Source organism: Mustela nigripes, chromosome 16 (assembly GCF_022355385.1).
Source record: "Mustela nigripes isolate SB6536 chromosome 16, MUSNIG.SB6536, whole genome shotgun sequence".
Classification (NCBI taxonomy): domain Eukaryota; kingdom Metazoa; phylum Chordata; class Mammalia; order Carnivora; family Mustelidae; genus Mustela; species Mustela nigripes.
The window spans coordinates 17,716,917-17,736,913 of NC_081572.1; the positions used below are offsets into that span (position 1 = coordinate 17,716,917).

Here is a 19,997-nt window from a genome sequence, read left to right on the forward strand (position 1 = left end):
TGTTCTGTATCTGGTTGCTGCAGCTGGTGATGAACCCAGTCCCAGGTACGACAAAGGGGCCGCGCTTTCCCAGTACCCCAGCCCCATACAGGTGTCCGTGGGTTTGGCTAGGCCAGCCAGAGACGGTCTCAAAACCAGCAAGCAGGAAGGGCAAGTGCGCAGGCGCACAGTTGACTGCACCCGCCACCTCCGAGCTTGTACTTTGTTACTTAGGAAACAGCCAATCAGCGGTCCGGACGGGAACCAATGGGAAGCGCGGATGAGCCGACCCGGCTAATTTGAACGCGCGGCGCGGGGCTCTGGTTGGCGCGGGTGGGAAGGAGGGTGTGGGGAGCGCCTTCGGGTGGTCTGGGGCTCCGGACTGCGGCGGAGGGACCCGGCTGCGAGCGGCGACAGCAGCGGCGGGGAACCGACGAAGGGTAAGCTCTGACCCACGGCGGAGTCTGCCCGGCGGGCTCCAGCGCTCTGGTGGACCCCGCCGCTCAGGGCGGAAGCAGTTTTTGTGCCAGACCCAAAGGTGCAGCGTGGAGACCGAGCAGGTTCTGGGTGGTGTCCTCTGAACAGGACGGGGGGGCGGTGCGGGGAGCAAGGCTCTTCCTTCCACATCTGCGTGGAGATCAGCGTCCCTCTGTTCATTTGTACGGCATCTGGGCTGGGTCCGCACAACTGCACCGGGTCCTGCCCTCTGTGCATCCGATCTGTGAAAGGTCCTCCCGCTCACTAGAACTGGAGACCTGGGGCTCCTGCACACCTGTGTGGAGTAGCTAAGACCCTCTCCGCGCATCCCTACGGAAGAATTGATTGCAGAGCTGTGCCAGCTGCCGAAAATTAGTTACGGGGGGGGGGGCTCAGTAAATAATTTGATTGAATAAAGGAATGGAAAGACTGTCTGTATGACAAAAAGCTATGCCTTTTGCTACGGCTCCTAGGATGCCTCCCTTCTTAATTTTGATACTTCTGGCCCTTTAAGATAGAACAGAACAACAGAATACATGTGTAGGAATTTTTTTAAAAGGAGTTCAAAGACATTAATGAAATAGGATTTTATTATGTGATAGAGAGGATTAACTTAACCAAAAGCTGTATCTTGAAAAAGACTAGTTAAAAAAGCCAAACCTCTGGCAATGTTGATTAAGATATAAGGAAAAGAAACATAGAATGATCTTAGGAATGAAAATAGGGGCATAACTTCAGTTACTTGGAGAATAAAGAGAAAAAGAGACTTCAGTGGAACACCCTTTTGACAATGCTTTTGGACAAATTTCTAGAGAAAAAAAACACAGCAAAATTAACTCAAGAAGTTATGGAAATTTTGAACACACCTGGAACCACTGAGGAATTGAATTCATTTAAAATCTCCCCATCAAACTAAACAAAACAACACCCCCCCCCATGAAACTCCACCAGAAATGTATAAGCAATTACAAGAAATTATTCTAATCTTATACAAACTCTCCCTAAAAAAAAAAAAAAAAGTTTCCAGTCTATTTTGTGATATCAACAATCAGACAAAGAAATTTATACATTTACTCTATAAATGTATACAGTATAATAAATGTATACAGTATATATGTATACTGTATACATTTATACATAAACTGTATAAATGTAGTTGTAAAAATCTCAAAATATTAGCAATCAGAAGCCAATGATTTATATTTAAAAATATATCATGACCAAATGGGGTTTATCCCAGGAATATGAAAATGGTTTGAGATTAGAAAATCGAATACAATTTACACATTTACAGATTAAAGAAGAAAACCTATCCCATTAGGCACAGAAATAGAATTCAATAAAATTCAGTACCCATCCATGAATTTTTAAAAATTTGGTAAACTAGGGTTGCCTGGTGGCTCAGTTGGTTAAATGTCTGGCTCTTGATTTTAGTTCAGGTCATGATCTCAGGGTCATGAGATTGAGCCCTGCCTCAGGCTCTGCATGGAGTCGGCTTGAGAGTCTCTCTCTCTGCCCCTGTTCTCTCCTGCTTGCTCTTTCTCTCTCTCTCTCAAAATAAATAAATGAAATCTTTAAGGGGCACCTGGGTGGCTCAGTTGGTTAAGCATCTGTCTTCAGCTCAGGTCATTGTTCCAGGGTCCTGGAATGGAGCTCCCTGTTGGGTTACCTGCTCAACAAGAAACCTGCTTCTCCCTCTCCCTCTACTTTTCCTCTTGCTTGTGCTCACTCACTCTCTCTCTCTCAAATAAACAAAAATAAATAAAATCTTAAAAAAATTTTTTTTTGGGGACGCCTGGGTGGCTCAGTTGGTTAAGCAGCTGCCTTCAGCTCAGGTCATGGTCCCAGCGTCCTGGGATCGAGTCCCACATCGGGCTCCTTGCTCAGCAGGGAGCCTGCTTCTCTCTCTGCCTCTGCCTGCCATTCTGTCTGCCTGTGCTCGCTCTCTCTTCCTCTCTCTCTCTGATAAATAAATAAAATCTTAAAAAAATAATAAAAATAAAAGCTTAGCTAAAAGAATTTTTTTGGTAAACTACAAATAGAGGTAAATTTCCTTAAACCAACCGAAAGTGAAATAACAGGACATCCCCTATACAATTAGGAAAAAGATACGATCATTCACTATTGTTGCCACCATTCAAGATTGTACTAGAGGTCCTAGCCAGAACCATAAGACAAGAGAAAGAAATACAAATAAAATTAGAAAGAAATAAACAAAATTATCATCAGTTATGGCCTTATGATTGTCTATATAAAAAGCCCAAAAAAGACAGCTCCTTCCTCTGAACGACCCTGGTAGAAAGAACCAGTGGTCTCTGGATGTTGCCCTGTGGGTACTAAAGTCAAGGGAGGTAGGAACTGCAGAAACCAGGCTACAGAGCAGAATAGCCTAGGATGAAGAATAATATCTCTGGTGACCATCAGAACAAGGTCAGGTTTTGGCCTTGCTACTTACCATCCCTGTGACAAGCGCCTTCCTGAGCCTCAGTTTCCCTTGTAGAGTAAGACTGTAACAATTGTATCAGTAACTACAGACTGAGATTGTTGCAGAAGTTAAATGACACCATTTGTAAAGCCTCTAGCATAGGGCTTGATGCATAATTACGCGCTCAACAAATGGCAGCTATAATAGTAATTGTTTTTAAACTTTGGGATTCAGACTCTGCTCTTCCCTGGCTCTCATTCATTCCTAGGACAAACACCATACAACATCTGGGGTTGTTCTGGGGTTCACAGACTACATCAGAAGGGGGTCCTGCTCTCTTGAAGCTTGAGGACAAGAAACACACTTGTGTGAGAGATTTAAGAGAGTGAGGAAGGGGGCTACAGCAACCCTTGTGAAAACAGAACATCCAGGGGCTAGCTGCCTTCCCAGTTCCCAGTGTCTTCAGGCAGATCCCCTCAAGTCCCCAGAAATTCTCCAGGGGCTTCTAGAGAGGCGGGGCTTGTTCAACCCTAACCCTAAGAAAGTGGGCAGAGGAGCCTACCCTGAAAACAACTGAATCTTGGCTTCCCAGTCCCAGCTCGGCAGCGAACTAGCCTCTGGGTTTTAATGAGCTGCCCTGGGTTAGAAACAGGACGTGATTGTGGCTGGCTCGGAACCCTGAAGATCTTATTAAAGAATCATCTCCCTTGTACTTTGGGCTGAAATGCTCTTTCCAACGGGGGATCAAAGCAAACTTGACAAACGTTCTCTCATTAATCTCCCCATCCCCCTGGGGTGGGAGCAGATCCGTAGCTGTTCTCGCTCTGGCTCTCAAAGAGGGGAAGCTGATGCGACATTGCCATTGCTGGTGGAAAGAGCTCCCCACTGGTCAGACGCAGGGCAGACACCAGGACCCAGGCATCCCAGCTGCAGCCCCGCCAAGTGTCACCCTAACTGCACCCCCCCACCCTGTGCCCCCAGCGCAGTCTCAGGAAGAAGGAAAACATCTCATTAGGCAAACAGTCTGCCTCACTGGCCCTCAGGAGGCGGAGAGGAGAGGACTGTAAAGGTTATGCGCATTCCGTTGCCAGTGCCCTTTTTAATTTCCTGCTTAGAATGTTGGGCTGCTCTGTGGCTCTTCCTCAGCTCAAACCCTCCCCGCGGGGAGCTGGGACTGCCATTAAGCCAGACAGCATAGACCTAGACGGTGGGGCCAGGCACCCTCTGCCCTCACTTCTCTGGGTACAAGAGTGGGGCTCCCTGGGGGGGCAGGAATGCAAAGATGAGAGTCAGGAACTCTCTCTGGGTGTTGAAAATTAGGTACAGTCCATATATCTGAAAGTGTTTGCTGAATACATAATGCTAGTTACATAAAAAGGATTATAATTATTATATAAACATATGGGACTATTACAACAATGTGATCATGAGAGCGTAATATATAATACCATTGTAAGGCAGTAGAGCAGACTCTGCCGTCAGACTGCCTGGGTTGGAACCAAGCTCCATCACTTACTAGCCTTGGGATCTTGGGCAAGTTGCTTACCCTTCTCAGTCTCAATTTTCTTGTTGAAAAATGAATCTAATAATAGTATCCATCTTGTGGGATTGCAATGGAGCTGAAAAGGAGATGGTATGCATAGAGTGTTTAAAACAACCCCTGCCACAGTGAGCACTCAGCTTTTCTGTTTATTGTGGCAGTCCGATGGCTGGGACAGGGAAAGAACTATGCAATGTAACTAGATGATTATTGGTTGATAGCTTTCCCTTGTTCTGCGTGAGGAAGGAATGAAGACATGTTGGGGGTAGGGGACAAGAGTTTCAAATCAGCTCAATTCTGCCTCATTCCCAAAGGAAAACATGAGTTATTTACTAGAGTAGTAGAGAGAAATCTTACTTTTCTTTGCTTAATGACCTGGGTTCTAACAGTGGGACCTAAAAAAATCTTTCCTGGGAAAACATTCATCTATTTATATCCCCCAGAAATAGCCCCTATTCCTTAACCCTTTTAATATATCCCAAGAGTTGGGATGAGCTTTTCCAGGATAACCATGACTCCTGCATTCCAGAAATCCCATCTGTACCCTTGGTAGGCTGGCTTGATGGAGAAATGAGAAAAGCAGGGAGAGAGGTATGAGGGAAATACAAGAGGGAATAGATAATAATTATCTATAATAATTATTATTATAGATAATAATTATCCTTATTATTACCAGGTCAACATCAGGAAATCGACCCACGTCACCTCCTGGATTAACGGATTAAAGGATGGGACACCTGGCCAGCTCAGTCAGTGGAGCCTGGAAATCTTGATCTCAGGGTTGAGAGTTTGAGCCCCACATTGGGCACAAGAGTCCTACCAAAAAACCCCAAAACCAAAAACAAAACCAAAAAAGATTAAAGGAGAAGCACTGTTATCATCTCAGCCCTTGTCAAAAACATTTGATAAAATTTAATGCCCATTTCATGGGGCGCCTGGGTGGCTCAGTGGGTTAAAGCCTCTATTCTCGGGTCATGATCTCAGGGTCCTGGGATGGAGCCCAGCATGGGGCTCTTTGCTCAGCAGGAAGCCTGCTTCCTCCTCTCTCTCTCTCCCCGCCTGCCTCTCCGCCTACTTGTGATCTCTGTCAAATAAATAAATAAATAAAATCTTTATTAAAAAAATTAATGCCCATTCCTAATGGGCAGTGGAGGGTAGGGAACTAAATATAGAAGGGCTAAAGATAGAAAGTATCTGTCATTATTTGCAAACTATATCATCATTTAATTGAAAAACCTAAGAGAACTCATGACAGTCTATTAGAGAGATCAGTAATGTGGCCAAATACAAGATCTGCATCCAGAAAGCAGTTGCTTTCCTCCATTCTGGCAAATAAAAAAAAAAAAAAAAATGAATCAGAAAACACAATTTTATTTATTTATTATTTTTGTTGCTTTTTTTAAAGACTTTATTTTTTAAAGATTTATTTATTTTATTTCGAGAGAGAGAGAGGGAGTGTGTGTGAGCCAGCAGAGGGGCAGAGGGAGAGGAGAATCCAAAGCAGACTCCCTGCTGAGTAGGGAGCCAGACACGGGGCTCAATCTCACGACCCTGAGATCGCAGCCTGAGCTAAAATCAAGAGTCAGAAGCTTGACTGACTGAGCAACCCAGGCGTACCATTAAAGATTTAGTTTTTAAGTAATCTCTCCACTCAATGCAGGGCTCAAACCCACGGCCTTGAGTTTTTTTTGTTTTTGTTTTTTTTTTTTAAGATTTATTTGTTTATTTGACAGACAGCGAGAGAGACAGCGAGAGAGAGGGAACACAAGCAGGGGGAATGGGAGAGGGAGAAGCAGGCTTCCCACTGAGCAGGGAGCTTGATATGGGGCTCAATCCCAGGAGTCTGCGATCGTGACCTGAGCCAAAGGCAGACACTCAACCGAGATACCCCAACCCTGAGATTAAGAGTCGCACACTCCACCCACTGAGCCAGCCCTGTGTTCTTGAAAATGCAATTTTGAAAAGGGCCTATTCATGATATAAGACTAGACAATAACCAGTAACAAACCTATCAAGAAATAGGCAAAACTCACGTGAGAAAAGCTATGAAATTTTTCTGATGGTTTATATAAAACAAATAAAGAAAAGAGATATGGGGCACCTGGGTGGCTCAGTGGGTTAAAGCCTCTGCCTTCGGCTCAGATCATGGTCCCAGGGTCCTGGGATTGAGCCCCGCATCGGGCTCTTTGCTCAGCAGGGAGCCTGCTTCCTCCTCTCTCTCTGCCTGCTTCTCTGCCTACTTATGATCTCTGTCTGTCAAATAAATAAATAATATCTTTTAAAAAGAAAGAAAAGAAAAGAGATATGAAGTTCCGAGATAGGAAGACTTGATATGGTAAAGATGTCAGTTGTCCTCATAATAATTTATAGATGCAAAATACTCCCAAAATCTTAAGCAAGTTTTTTTCATAGAATTCTGTAAGCTAATTCTAAAATCATATGCAAGACAAGATGCCCAAGGACAGTGAAGAAAAAGAACAAGGTGAGGTGTAATATAGAATCACAGCAAGTTCCTATGAAAGGAGCTTATCAGAGTAGCACAGAGCGCCCCAAAATAAATTCATGTTCATATGAGAATTTAGTTCTGTTAAATGTGCCATTTCAAACTGGTAGAGAAAGAATGCACTTTTGCAAACGATATAATCACTTACCATTTGGAAAGAAAAGACATTTAGAAACCTCATTAAAAAAAAAAAAAAAGAGTTCCATCTGGGTAAAGACCTAAATGTAAGAAAGAAAAAGTATCAGACAAAAATATAAGAAAATTCCCCTGGGGAAGGAGTCTTCTTAAATATGACATAAAAACCGTAAAGAGAAGATTGACACATTTAGCCATTTAAAAATGAAAAACCTGAGGGTAGGAATTTTTCCCAAGAATGCATAGTTGGTTTGATATCAAAAGTAATATTAAAAAATTTACCACATCAACAAAATAACGGAAGAAAAAACCCACATAAACATATCAGGAGGTGCTGAGAGATCATTAAATAAAGTTCTAGACATTTCCGATAGCAAGTCTAAGTCAAATAAGAGTGGAGGAAATTCCTATTATGATAATTAACTATTTATCCAAAACTAATTTCTAATTAGTGATGCACTAGCAACAGTTCCTTGAAGATCAAGAGCAGGACTAGGATGCCCCTTATCATCACTATTATTTAATATTGTTTTGGAAGTTCTAGGAAAAGCAATACATAGGAAATAAAATAGTTGGTATAACCATGGAGAAAAAAAGGTAAAAAAGGGGGGGGAGGGGTTTTCTGACGTATAACCGTATACTCAGAAAACCCAGTAAGCTTTAATAAAAAAACAATTGGAACTAATCAGAGAGTTTAAGGGTGGCGGGTAGAAGGCAAATGTATAATTATCAATTGTGTTTCTCCAATACTAACGATCAGTACAGAAATGGGGGAGGGCACTCCATTCATAAGAGCAATCAAAGTACTTGGGAATTATCTTAAAAAGACAATTACAGGGGTGCCTGGGTGGCTCAGTGGATTAAGGCCTCTGCCTTCGGCTCAGGTTATGATCCCAGAGTCCTGGGATCGAGCCCCGCATTGGGCGGGGGAGGGTCTCTGCTCAGCAGGGGGTTTGCTTCTCCCTCTCCCACTTCCCCTGCTTGTGTTCCCTCTTTCGCTGTGTCTCTCCCTGTCAAATAAATAAATAAAATCTTTTTTAAAAGGGGGGGGTAGAACAATAAATGTCTGAAAATAGTTCAGAAAATTAGGAGAAAGAAAGCCTAACAGTAGTGATTGGGAGGGAATGGTTCTTGCCTCACTAGGTAAGCAGCATGCTATAAGGGACTGGAATAGAAACGGGGGTATTGGCGCTGGAGTAGACAGATTAGTGGGACATAAAAGCCCAGTCATACGCCTCTGAAGAAACCTCAAGTCATTTGGCTGTGACAAAGAGATATTCTTATTCTTATTCTCTTGAGGTATCACATGGAGATCACCTGCTAGAGAGGGCGTGGGAGAAGGTCCTCAAACACTAGTCAGGCTAAGGGCGTACCTCGTCAGAGCTGGGGTCAGATCGTTCCTTCTCTGTGTTGTGTGTCTGCCCAGGTGTTGCCATGGTGATGCCAGTGGAGGACAGCAAGGTGCGGGTCGTGGTGCGGGTCCGGCCCCCCACTCCGAGAGAGCTGGAGAGTCAGCGGCGGCCTGTGGTTCAGGTGGTGGATGAGCGGGTGCTGGTGTTTGACCCTGAGGAACCCGACGGGGGCTTCCTTGGCCTCAAGTGGGGCAGCACCCACGATGGCACCAAGAAGAAGGGCAAAGACCTGACGTTTGTCTTTGACCGGGTCTTTGGTGAGGCGGCCACCCAACAGGACGTGTTCCAGCACACCACCCACGGCGTTCTGGACAGCTTCCTCCAGGGCTACAACTGCTCAGGTGAGAGCTGGGGCAGGGAGAAGGGAAAGCCCCAGCTGGCAGCGGCCTTGCCTCCCTGCTTCCTTCTTTTTTTTTTTTAAGATTTTATTTATTTATTTGAAAGACAGAGATCACAAGTAGGCAGAGAGGCAGATAGAGATAGAGGGGGAAGCAGGCTCCCTGCTGAGCAGAGAGCCCGATGCAGGGCTCGATCCCAGGACCCTGAGATCATGACCCAAGCCGAAGGCAGAGGCTTAGCCCACTGAGACACCCAGGCACCCCTCCCTGCTTCCTTCTGAGGGCTTCCTGCGTCCTGTGACTGTGCCCTCCTTACCCTCAGCTGGGCACTTGCCCAGGAGGATGCTGGCCCTTTCATTCTGTGTGCGACACACCCTCCCAGGCTCTAGTAGTGGGTCACACAGACGTGGTTCCTGTCCTCTTGAGGCTTGTATTCTAGAGGGGGGAGAAGATACTAATCACAAATCACCCCCAAAATGTGTGATTATAAACTGAGGTAAGTGATATGAGGAACAGAGAACCGCAGGCCTTCGGCGGAGGAAGCTGCCTAGCCTGGAGAAGGGCCCCCCGGGAATGGGTGAAGCTCCCATGCGCACGCAGCAGTGGAGACCCTCTGCCCTGGCATCCACAGGCCCTCGGGGAGCTAGGCCATAGTCACAGGGAGCTGCAATGCTGCAGTGTGAACACGGAGGGGCGGGGGTGCGAGTGTGTAGGAGCCCTGGAACCGACCACAGGAAGGCACAGGAAGGGGCTTGGGGAGAAAGGGGGCGCCAGGCTGGGTGGCAATGCACAGAGGGATTCCTAGGGCAGGCGGATCAGGCCCGCCCACCACCCTCCCCCGACTCTCTCCCCCACAGTGTTTGCCTATGGGGCTACCGGGGCTGGGAAGACACACACCATGCTAGGAAGAGAGGGGGACCCTGGCATCATGTACCTGACAACCATGGAACTCTACAAGCGGCTTGAGGCCCACCAGGAGGAGAAGCGATTTGAGGTTCTCATCAGCTACCAGGAGGTAGGGCTGTTCCCTCCCAGGCCTGAGTGGCCCAGTGACAGATAGTGTGGGAAGGAGTCAGCAGCCCAGAGGGCACAGATGAAGCTCTGAGAGACACCACATTGGAGCAAAACCTGCCTATCTTGCTCTCACCGTGTACCGATGTCCTGCAGAGGGCCACTCCTGGCTCGGCGTCCTGCCAGGCTTTCCCAGCCTGCACCTCTGCTTGCCTCTGGCCTCTGGGAAGAGGGTTCCTGAAGGGCCCTCTCTCTCAGGCCTCTCTCTGGGGAGTTCCTTTCCACGACCCTCCCCACTAGGATCTCTGGCCCCAGGCTCTCCTCCTGAAGGACTGCAGACCCTGGGTGGAGCTCTGGAGTGCAGGGCTGGCTGGGAAGGCCGGAGGGTGAGGGCTGGCTGGGAAGGCTAGTGGGGAGAGGGAAGGGTTGAGAGGTGGGAAAGCAGGCAGGGCAGGGTCTCTGTAGCACTGACAACCATGGAACTCTACAAGCGGCTTGAGGCCCAAGTGCTTGATAGCACTCCAAGCTATCATAGCAGTGGGCTAACAGGCACTTCCTCCTCAGGTGTACAATGAGCAGATCCATGACCTCCTGGAGCCCAAGGGGCCCCTCGCCATCCGGGAGGACCCTGACAAGGGCGTGGTGGTGCCAGGACTCTCCTTCCACCAGGTGTGGGACGGGGCTCGGGTGGCGGGAGGAGCCCTGCTGCTTCTCCAGGGTTCTCTCTCACCAGGCAGTCTGGGGATGCCCTGGATCCTGGGGTGGTTCTAGAGAGCAGCTCTTCCGGCTGGGGGAGAAGCCCTGGCTGGGGAGACCACAGCGCCCTTCCTGGGCATCTCCTCTGTAGCCCACCTCCGCGGAGCAGCTGCTGGAGCTGCTGACCAGGGGGAACCAAAACCGCACGCAGCACCCAACTGACGCCAACGCTACATCCTCCCGCTCCCATGCCATCTTCCAGGTGAGACGGGTCGAGGGTTGGAGCCCGAAGCTGAGGCTCCTGATACTCAGCACCCCTCACACCTGCTGTCTGCCTTCCATTCCCTCCCCCTCATCCCCTCAGATCTTTGTGAAGCAGCAGGACCGGGTTCCAGGTCTGACTCAGGCCCTTCGAGTGGCCAAGATGAGCCTGATTGACCTGGCCGGTTCGGAGCGGGCGTCCAGCACCCATGCGAAGGGGGAGCGGCTGCGGGAGGGTGCCAACATCAACCGGTCCCTGCTGGCCCTCATCAATGTCCTCAACGCCCTGGCCGATGCCAAGGTAAAGCCACACAGCCCCAGGGGCCTGCCTGGGACAGCCACTGAGTGCCCAAAGCCCAGGGTCCTTCCCTCCGGCCCTGGGCCAGCGGCCACTGGGTCTCAGCCGGGATCAGTCCGGTCCAGCCATCTCAGCTCATGCCCTCTTGCTGTCGCCCCAGGGCCGTAAGTCTCACGTGCCCTACCGGGACAGCAAGCTGACCCGTCTGCTCAAGGACTCCATCGGGGGCAACTGCCACACGGTGATGATCGCTACCGTCAGCCCCTCCAGTCTGACCTACGAGGACACCTACAACACCCTCAAGTATGCCGACCGCGCCAAGGAGATCAAGCTCGCGGTGTGTGCCGGCCAGAAATGGCCCACCCGGTGTGGGGTGGGGGGCAGGAGGAGGAAGGGACAGGACCCACCACCATTTTCTGGTACCCAGAGCAAGCATTTCCCCAAGGCAGAGGGGAAAAGTTCCCTAGCCTCCATCTTCAGGGAAATTCTTTGGGATAGAAGTGACTCAGTCCCCATCCTTGGGCAGACTCCAGCTCGGGGAGAAGCAGGACAGTCTCCAGGCTTGAAAAAGAGAGGAAGCTATCATAGCAGTGGGCTAACAGGCAGAATCATCTCAAGAGGGAGATGACAGAAAGGTGACCACGCGCTGGCCCATGAGAGCTGCCCTGGCCTGTTGAGGGCATACTGGTCAGGGAGTCAGGAGTCTCAGGTTCAAAGGCATCCTTCTGCCTTTTGCTGTGGCCTCAGGCAAGCCACTCACTGCCCTTCTGCAGTCTGGTTCCCCCTTGGGGAGGGTGAGGGAAGGGTGAGTCTCGGGAATGTGAGGGAAGTGCCTCGCTCAGAACCTGACTCTTGCAAGCGGTTGCCAAAAGCTGCTTTGAATGAACACATGAACCTCTCCCCTGGGCCCCCATCTCAGCTTAAGAGCAACGTGATCAGCCTGGACTGTCACATCAGCCAGTATGCCACCGTCTGCCAGCAGCTGCAGGCTGAGGTGAGCGGCCCGCCTGGGGAGCTCGATGGGGAGGCAGGGCAGGGTGGCAGGGTCAGAGCTGGGCCCTGGGGCTCTGAGGGACTGGTTGCTTTGATGGCAGGTGGCCGCCCTGAGGGAGAAGCTCCAAGTATATGAGGCAAGAGCGGGGGCCAGACCGCAGGACCTCCTGAAATCCCCCAAATCAGGCCCTTCCCAGCAACTGTGAGTCCTGTGGGCGCACTTGCCCTCTTCGGTTCAGCAGGGAAAGCCCCCCTTCTCCAGCTTCTGTGCTGCCTCCTGGGGTCCGGGGTTCCCAGCCCGTGCCCAGCACACGGATTATCACTCTCGACGACACTGATTGTTGCCTCTAGTGCTTGCTCTCATAGGACACAGTGCCTTCTAGATTGTCCTAAGAGCAACTCTAAGTAACATTAAAGTAGAAGAAATGCTCCACACCAGATGACTAAGTGACACCCCCAGCCCACAGAAGCAGCATACTCCCTTAAAAGAAGGTGAAGTTAGGGAGGAGGCAGCATTGTTTCCTAAACCAGGAAATCACGGACGCTTCCTACCCTTTCTACTGCCCCCTTGTTACTCGAGCTGGGCCCTAGACCACCTTGTGCTACAGAGACCCTGCCCTGCCTGCTTTCCCACCTCTCAACCCTTCCCTCTCCCCACTAGCCTTCCCAGCCAGCCCTCACCCTCCGGCCTTCCCAGCCAGCCCTGCACTCCAGAGCTCCACCCAGGGTCTGCAGTCCTTCAGGAGGAGAGCCTGGGGCCAGAGATCCTAGTGGGGAGGGTCGTGGAAAGGAACTCCCCAGACCTGGAGCTGCCCCAGGAAGACAAGGACAAAGACCCAGTGGAGAAGGAGGTAGGACAGAGGGGATGGAATTTGGGAAGCAGTGGCCCTCCCCAACTCATAGACTCCCTTCATTTCTGGGTTCCTTACCTGGATGTATTGCATCTTAGTTATTAGGAGGCTTTCAGATCCTATGCAGGAAGGGTAGCTCCTCTGTGTCTGCATTGAGGGGCAAGCCTCCAGAAGGTGAGCAGGGAGGGGGAAGCGGCCTGGGAAGGAGAAAGTCTCAACTAGGACCCAGCCAATCCAAGAGTCCTCATCCCCACTCTTGGCGGATGGAAAGGTTTTAAGATCTGCTTATGTAGGGGAGGGTGGCCATCAGGGCCCTCTATCTATGACTTCCTTCCTCCTTAGGTTCCCATCCAGGTACCAAAGCAGACCCTCGGACGCCAGCTGCCAAGGTCCCCTAGCCTGACCCTGCAGACCAAGCCAGACGTGGGCTGCCTCTCCCCACAGAACTTGGGCAGAGACCATTCTAAGCAGTAGGTGTCTTCTTGTACTCCTCTGGGGTTCAGAGTGGCAGTTGATGGGTTCCAGACTTCCTGGGGTGGGAGCTGGTATTAAGTACATTGCAAAAGTTTTGGTTTTGCCCTAGTTGAGAGTTGCATCTTTTTTCCTCAACATTGTCCCTTAACCACTTTCAACGAACTGGAAATTCTCACCTACTCTGTCTACTTACCATCCTCTCTATTCTTTTTTTTTTTCTTCTTCTTTTTTAAATTTATTTATTTGACAGACAGAGATCACAAGTAGGCAGAGAAGCAGGCAGAGAGACTGGAAGGGAAGCAGGCTCCCTGCTGAGCAGAGAGCCCGATGCGGGGATTGATCCCAGGACCCTGGGATCATGACCTGAGCCGAAGGCAGAGGCTTTAACCCACTGAGCCACCCAGGCGCCCGCATCCTCTCTATTCTTCCACTCTGTCCATTTGGTGGAAAAAAACATCCAATTCCATCCCGGATTTGGCTGGCAAGTTAGCCCCAAGTTAGCGTGGGGCTCCCAGGCCTAGCGCTCTGCTTCCCAGTCTGGGGGCTGAGCTGCCTGTCCCCTGCAGGGAGGAACCAAGCAACCGAGAGAAGTTGGGTGACGAACTCAGGAAGGGACCACCTTCTTGAGCCAGGTGCTTACCATGTGTCTTCACCAACAGATTGTGGCCATTTCTTCTCAGAAGTAAATACAGACCACTACCCAAAGCCAAAGAGAAATGGATTCTGGATCCTTCTTTCTGTCTTTAATAGAGAGGTCCTGCTAGTATGTTTTTTCTTGGCCCCTAGAACATAAATCCCCGGCCACTTAGCTTTGCTGCTGCCAACCCCACTCCTGCCTCCCCAGCACGCTTCACGCTAGGCAGTATATTTAAAGCTTCCGGACAGAAGGGCTTGTTTAATTTTATTTCTTGTTGGGGAGTGTCTGTTCCCGACTCAGCAAAAATGCCGCAGCCTGAATAATCAGCGGCTCATTATCTGTCTGCGGTGCTGACTCCCCAGGGCCCTGGAGTGGCAGGGATGCACTGGCAGGAGGTCCTCTTGGCCCCGGGGCTCCCACCGATGAGTCAGGGTCTCTGTGCCCTGGTGTCCCCTTACTGTGAGGACGGAAGACACCAGGGTTCTCATTTCCGCTTTGCCTCTAGTTTTGCGGTACCTGAAAGGTGCTTCAGTCCTAGCTGTGATTTGGGGATCAGTCTTCATTCTCCCTACTTCTTAGAGCTAATAATAGATACTAATAAAATGTGACAGATAGACCCCACATATCAGGGGCTGCAGAACATGCTAGATCTTCTCCATACTTGGAGACACCCTAACAACCAGATAATGAAAAATCATTTCTCTTTGGCTTTAGACTTTAGAATCTTAGACCACCAGGACCCTGAGTGGATCTTAGATTTTCCAGTTCAATGGTTTTTTCAGAATTTTTTTAGCTACCAAGTCCTTTTTTCAAATGGAATCTTACGCTAAAGTTTAATATGTAGAACAGATGAAGCAGAGTGACTCCCATTTTCAAGGTCCTCTGATGGGTTTCTAGAAACCTAATTTGGAAATATCTGGTAAAGCTCTGCTCCCCGCTGGCCAGATCGGGACCTGAGGCATTCACCCAGGGCCACATGGCCAGAGGGACAGGGAGAGGCTTGAGTCCCCGACAGCCAGGCCAATGCATTTCTCCCTAGACACCCCCCTCTCTCAGTGGTCTAATCTTCTTATAATGTGTGGCTCGGGCAGACGTCGAATGAGTTTCTGCTATGTCCTTTTTAATTTATTTCCTGCCTTCTTTCAGAAAGGCCTGGAGGCTGCTTTGTAAAATGAGTTTGGATTCCCTGAGCACACACTGAAGGCAGAGGAGGGGGCCCAGAGATGTCCAGGCAGGTCCTGCTACCTGAGGATAAATGATTGGCCATGAATAATCCCCACCGAGATAATTGTGTTCATTCTTTTATCACAGGTGTGCCTCACAGGAAGGAAATTTGCTTTATTAGAATCTAAATTTATACCATCAATAATCGCATTACCCTCGTAATTCCCTTTAAATAACCCCTCAGCGCATGTGAAGTGGGCACTGATTTGTACGGGCTCTTCTGGGATCCCAGTCACTGAGTAGGGAGGGAAGACTATTTGTGTTTTTGAGGGGCCTCTCAGAACCAAGACCAACACGGCCTATCTCATTCTGTCTCCTCTTGTGCTCACAAGGTAGACGTTTTCATTTTACAGAAAATCATTAACCTTACAGTGCTTCACATGTGGTAGGTACTCTTTAAACACTTCACGTATCTAATAATTCATCTCCTCTTCCCATAACCCTAAGACGTGGGTGCATCTGTTATCCCCGTTTTGAGGATGTGGAGACTGAGGTCAAGGAGTGCTTCCAAGGTCACACAGTGGGAAATGTTGGAGCCTGGGCTTGAGCCGATAGGCTGACTTGAGCCTAGCTCCTCCCTGATGCTGCCTCATGTTGCGCCCTGGGTCAAAGAACTAATTCGAGATCATAGCAGCAGTGAATGGCAGAGCTGAGAAGAGACGCAGACCTTCTGGTCTGAGGCCATTTAGTGCCCTTTCCTACTTCCCAGGTCCCTATCTTCGTTGGGGGGCATATTTAGGGATGAAGCCCCACCCCTACCTTGCTTGTGGCCATCTCTGCCAGCCTTGGTCTTTAACAAGGGCCCGGCAGAGCAGGACCCACTGCTGGGAGGGCAGGGTGAGGCCAAGCAGGAGGGAGCCGGGGGACCGGCTCCTCGTGGGCTCCTCACCACGCCTGGAGCCATAGCGCCGGGTCTGAGGTGGGCTGGGACCCCCTTCCCTCTCTTCCAGGTTGGCCTTGAAGGTGCTGTGCCTGGCGCGGCGGCAGTACTCCCTGCTCCAAGCGGCCAACCTGCTGACCCCCGACATGATCATGGAGTTCGAGACGCTGCAGCAGCTGGTGCAAGAGGGAAATGCTGAGCCTGAGGCAAAGGCCTCAGGCACACCCAGTCTGGCCCAGGGGCTGCCTCTGGAGCTGTGTTCTGAGTCCGGTGAGTTTCGCTCCTGCTCTGTGTCCAGCAGGGCGCCTGGGGCCTCCAATGCTGGGGTCGTGTTGTGCTACACAGGACCCGCAGTCCACCTGTGGAATTAGGGGCTCCTGTGTGTCTTCAGTGTCTCTCTCCCCAAATTCTACCCATTTGCCTTCCTTCTGGCCAGTCCCTGATCTCTCCTCAGTACCCGCCTTCTCTGTGCCCAGATTCTCCAGGCTATTCTGGCCCCGTGACCCGGACCATGGCAAAGCAACTGAGTGGCCTCATGCCCACCCTTGGGGTCCTACCAGGACACGACCGCACCCAAGCCCAGGTATCCCGGCGGCCCACAGAGAAGAAGAAGAGGAGGAGGAGACCAAGCCCCTCGGAGCCAGACAGCCCCCCAGCTCCAAAGCCGGGAACCAAGCGCCAGCGCCAGTCCTTCTTGCCCTGCCTGAGGAGGGGGTCCCTGCCTGAGGCTCAGCCTTCACTCGGGCCCACCACCCCCAAAGGGGGAAAGGCCTCCGTGTCCTGCCACTCCCCTCGCCTCTGCTCAGCCACAGTCATCAAAAGCCGGGTGCCCCTGGGCCCCTCTGCTGTGCAGAACTGCTCCACCCCTCTGTCCCTGCCTGCTCGGGACCTCAATGCCACCTTTGATCTCTCGGAGGAAGCCCCCTCGAAGCTGGGTTTCCAGGAACGTGTTGGCTGGGAGGATGTCCCCCAGGAGCTGAACAGGCTGGATCAGCCCTTCATCCCCAGGTGGGTCCCCCGGGCTCCCTCCCAGCCCCCCTCCCAGCCCTCCAGGCAGGGACTCAGGGGTCAGCAAGGGACAGAGGTGCTGCCGAGAGGAGTGGAAGCAGGCCTGATTTTTGGAGCCTGGTTTGCTGTCTCCCTCCCTTTGGTCTGACCAGTATCAGTCCCCAGGCCCAGGAGGGCTGCTTCTCTTGGGGTCCCTGCCTTGTCTGTCCATACTCCAAAGCTGCCAACTCTGGGACAGTTTGTGGCATGCCCACGAGTGGCTAACGGGGACCCCGCCCACACTTGGGGAGGGTCAGTGGGAGCAGGAATAAGGAGGTGACCTTGTCCTCTCTATTCCTCTGTATCACTCACACCCCCTGGCCCAGTCTTAGTTCCACATCCGGCTGAGAAATGCATATTTCTGCCAATTTCCACCCCGATTTTACCCCCTTGCCCAGCATCTGGAAGGGGATCCTCAGAAAACTAATCAGCATTTTTTGGTGAAAAAATGAAGCTCTCACCTTTGCCTTCCACTCACCTGCCAGGGTTAGGGAAACAGTGACCAGCTGAGGAAAGTCCAAGGCCAAGAACAAACAGCGGACTGACCTTGTACTTGTGAGGCTGAGGGCAGCAGGCTGCCCACCGCACCCCCTGCCCCTCCTACCGCCGGAGCCACCTCTCAGTAACAAGCTCACAGCCGGGCAGGTGGAAGGGTCAAATTGTTTGAACTCCAGTTCCCTGAACGTGCCAGAAGCTGACATCTGGATGTTCTCCCAGAACAGGCCTGTCACTCAGCTGTCAGCCCAGGCTGAGCGAGGCAGGGAGAGGAATCCACCTCTAAGTAGGAAGAAACCTCAGAGGTCATCCTGTCCAACCTCCCCACCCTCCAAGCTGGGGGCTGGAGGGAGGAAGTGCCCTTTTCTGGTTCCTTCCTGATCTGCCTCCCTTTGCCTCCCACCCTCCCACAGTGGACCTGTGCCCCTGTTCACCATGAAAGGCCCCAAAACGACATCTTCCTTCCCTGGGACCTCAGCCCGCAAGAAGAGGCGAACTGCCAGGTGAGGCTGGGGCGGCAGATGGGGAGAGACAGAACTTTCCCCAGGGCGGTAAGCATTGAGTCAACTACGGGGTCTTGGCTGTGTCTCTGGACCCCTCGGAGCCCGTAGCAGGGGTCTCATGAGCAGGGCCGGCGTCAGGTTCCCTGACTGAAGGGGATTCCCTTGGCCCTTGCGAGTACTAGAAGGGAAAGGTAGCTCCCTCCATCAGTGAAAGACTAGAGGCTCCCTCTCCTTGAAGGGGACATTTGGTGTTCACTGGTTAAACTGGGGGACAGACCCCCTCCCCACTGCCTCTCCTGCCTTCAGATCTGGCCCTGTTGGTGCTCAGCCTCCCCCCTGCTCTCAAGACTTAGTGTCCAGCGGTACCCCCTAACCCTATCCCGTAGCTCAAGGCACGGCTGTGACCTTCCTACCTTCCTTCCTTCCCTCTCCAGTTCCTCAGTCTCCCGCTCCCTGGGAGTGGCCCGTGGCCACAGCCGCATCGCCCGCCTCCCCAGCAGCACCTTGAAGAAGCCAGCTGGGCTCTTCGCAATCCCAGGTGACTGGCACTGGGGTCAGGGATGGTCTGGGCCGATGAAGACAGGAAGTAGGAGGGGACAGGATGGGCCAACACCCAGGTGAAAGGAGGGCCTGGGCTGTTTCCCAGCATCGCAGGGACCCTGATGAGAGGTGGAGGAGGGATGGGGGAGGGGTGGGGGAGGGGTGGGGGAGGGGAGCAGCAGGACAGAGCCTCACCATCTTCCTCCCTGCCTGCCCCAGCCAACTGGCCCGCAGAGGCCCCCTCCGGTCCCCGCTGCCCTGGCAACCAGCAGGAACTGACAGGGATTGGGAGAGCCCTGTCGTCTGGGAGCTGTGTCGCCAAGGTGTCCTGACCCACCGACTCCTCCTGGTCCCCAGAACTGCCTGTGCCTGGAGCCCTGATCTGCCTTCCTGGGCTTGGAGCAATGAATGCCAACACCCTCTTTCTTTATGAACACTCATCACCATTCATTCTACCTGCCCTCTTTATCAATCTCTTGTTACACTCAGCTTCTCAGCAGGCAGATAATCATCTTGAATGTTAACACGTTTCTATTCTGAAGGTGCAACCACTGAGGTGCCTGGGTAGCTCAGTCGGTTAAGCATCTGCCTTTGGCTCAGGTCATGAGGCCAGGGTCCTGGGATCGAGTCCCACGTCAGGCTCCCCACTTTACGGGGAGCCAGCTTCTCCCTCTCCCTCTCTGCCTGCCACCCCCCCTGCTTGTGCTCTCTCTCTCTTTCTGTCAAATAAATAAAATCTTTTAAAAAATAAATTTAAAAAGAAAAGGTGCAGCCATCATACCCCGCTAGTTCACAATGCTCTCCGTGCAAGCAGGTGGCTTTGGGGGAGATTGCTCCCCACCTCCCATCTGACAGAGGGCTCTGTGTGCTCCTGGCCACTGTGCAAGGGAGAAGGACAGGGTAGGGGGTCCCAGTTCAACTCTCCCTGGTTGGTGAGAGAGGGGGACACACTCAGCCTCATCCCCGCGGCCTGGAGCAGGAGCCCCAGCCCCAGGCCACCATCCTGGCGCTGATGCAGAGGATACTAGTGTCTCGATTTCCAAATGAAGTCAGCTTTATTGTTCTTGCCCTGTTGGGAACAGGATGCACACTCCGTGTAAAAAGAAGGATAAAGAAGAAAGGGACACTCAGTTTTAACGCTACCACCTGGGCATAAGCGCTGTTCATACTCGATTTATAGCCTCTGATCCTTTATTTCTGCATATATACTTCTATATGTACTTGTAGATATAGATATATTTTTTTATTACAATGATTAATAAACCATCTCCATCATCA

The 19,997-nt window shown here is 51.2% G+C and overlaps 1 protein-coding gene across 1 annotated transcript; it reads left to right on the forward strand.

Moving 5' to 3' along the window:
- Window positions 1-303: 303 nt before the first annotated feature.
- Window positions 304-19,997, forward strand: KIF18B (kinesin family member 18B). Its single transcript, XM_059379246.1, has 16 exons — window positions 304-419; window positions 8,486-8,812; window positions 9,667-9,824; window positions 10,385-10,489; window positions 10,668-10,778; window positions 10,881-11,078; window positions 11,236-11,412; window positions 11,995-12,069; window positions 12,170-12,270; window positions 12,730-12,919; window positions 13,262-13,389; window positions 16,205-16,404; window positions 16,611-17,142; window positions 18,090-18,179; window positions 18,614-18,717; window positions 18,939-19,997. The coding sequence occupies exons 2-16, from the start codon at window positions 8,494-8,496 to the stop codon at window positions 19,049-19,051; spliced, it is 2,601 nt and encodes an 866-aa protein (XP_059235229.1). The 5' UTR covers window positions 304-419; window positions 8,486-8,493; the 3' UTR covers window positions 19,052-19,997.